This window comes from Triticum dicoccoides, chromosome 7A (assembly GCF_002162155.2).
Source record: "Triticum dicoccoides isolate Atlit2015 ecotype Zavitan chromosome 7A, WEW_v2.0, whole genome shotgun sequence".
NCBI lineage: Eukaryota > Viridiplantae > Streptophyta > Magnoliopsida > Poales > Poaceae > Triticum > Triticum dicoccoides.
In genome coordinates, this window is record NC_041392.1 from 633950961 (window position 1) to 633952487 (window position 1527).

A 1527-nucleotide genomic window follows, 5' to 3' on the forward strand; every position below is an offset into this window, starting at 1 on the left:
AAAAAGTCCTAAAGACTAGAAAAAGTCCTAGAATTAGAGAACCAAACACCACCTTAGATGAGCATAGCTTTGATGTTTCGCCAACACTTTATTTTTTTCCCGCTAGTTAATTTGGTCTCCTACTAGTGGAGCAACCGGCAGGTATACCCACTACAAATTCTTCTACGTCAGTGAGGTGACAGATATGACTCTTTTTCTTAGCCAGCAGAAAAATATCTGATTTTTTTTAAATTAATTACTGCCAGAAAATATCTGAATTTTGTCTATATATACTTGGCCAGCGGGCTAGACCGATAGTATCTTTGCTCGAGAATCCAGCCAATAGACCTGAACCACTCGCTAGTTATATCGGCAAGTCAGCAAAGCTCATCCATTAATGGCGGTCAAGCTCACACTCCCACCGGCAGAACTGCTCTCCCAGGTGGCCAAGCTGGGCTCCCTCCTCGTCCTTCTCCTTCTCGCGCTGCTGCTGCCCGCCTTCCTCAGGGTCGCCTACGGCTACCTCCTCTTCAACGGCATCGTCCTCGCGCTGGGCATCCAGGCCTTCGTCGGCAGCACAGCTTCCATCGCCGACGAGTCTTCGAGTCCCGGTCAGGCTGTCGCGCCTGTCGGTGTCGCGGCCTCGCCGTTCCAGAGGGCTGGATCAGTCCGTTCCGACGACCGGACGGCGGTTGCTGATGATGATCGTGTGGTGGTTCCTGCCTTTGTGGCCAGTAATATAATCGAGCTCAAGATCAAGACCAAGGAGGTGGTGCTGAAGAAGTGCCCATCGACGGCGAGCATCTTCTTCCTCAGCGCGTTGAACGGCAGCCAGGCCGGCGGAGAGGAAAAGGGACGGCAAGAGGAGCAGGATGATTTTGAGGTCGACTTGGACGGCGACGTGACGATGAGTCGGCAGGAGCTGTTCGCCAACACGGAGAGGTTCATCGGCAACTTCCGCAAGGAGCTCAGGATGCAGAGGCAGTAGCCCCCTGGAAGCTAGCTAGCATAGATATTTTTGCTTAGCCTTTTCTTTCCTCTTAGTTTTTGTCTCATGATATATACTGTAGGAGTGTGTTTAGTGCGACACGTCCGTGACCACTTGCGTAACCTCTGTTCATAGGCTTAGAATATTTTCGGTGTGTTTAGGTTTTCAAAATTGACATAATCTGTGCTGTTAGTAATCTCAGAAGAAAGTGAACGCTGGAGGCAAAAGCCAACATGTGAGGGGCTAGTTTTCTTCAGACTTTGCTTCTTCAGACTGTAGAAGCACCCCATAGATATTTTTGCTTTGCATTCTTCTTAATATTTGCGTCAAAGGAGTGTGTTCAGTGGGATCAGAAATTTGGATTTTGTTTTTTGATTTTTACCGGTCCTGGACGAAATGGACGAATTTCGGTTTTTTCAGATTTTTTCGAAAAATTTCGGACGAAAATCATATAGCAAAATTTGAATTTTGGGACAAAAAATGAACGAATAATAAATGAAAAATGAACAAAATTTGCCAAAAAAATTGAAATACAACAGAACAACTGAGTATCAGAATTT

General features: G+C 46.6%; 1 protein-coding gene across 1 annotated transcript; it reads left to right on the top strand.

Moving 5' to 3' along the window:
- Window positions 1-319: 319 nt before the first annotated feature.
- LOC119332436 lies at window positions 320-1244 on the top strand. Its single transcript, XM_037605622.1, has one exon. It carries the CDS (start codon window positions 377-379, stop codon window positions 965-967), a length of 591 nt encoding a protein of 196 aa, XP_037461519.1. The 5' UTR covers window positions 320-376; the 3' UTR covers window positions 968-1244.
- The last annotated feature ends 283 nt before the right edge of the window (window positions 1245-1527 follow it).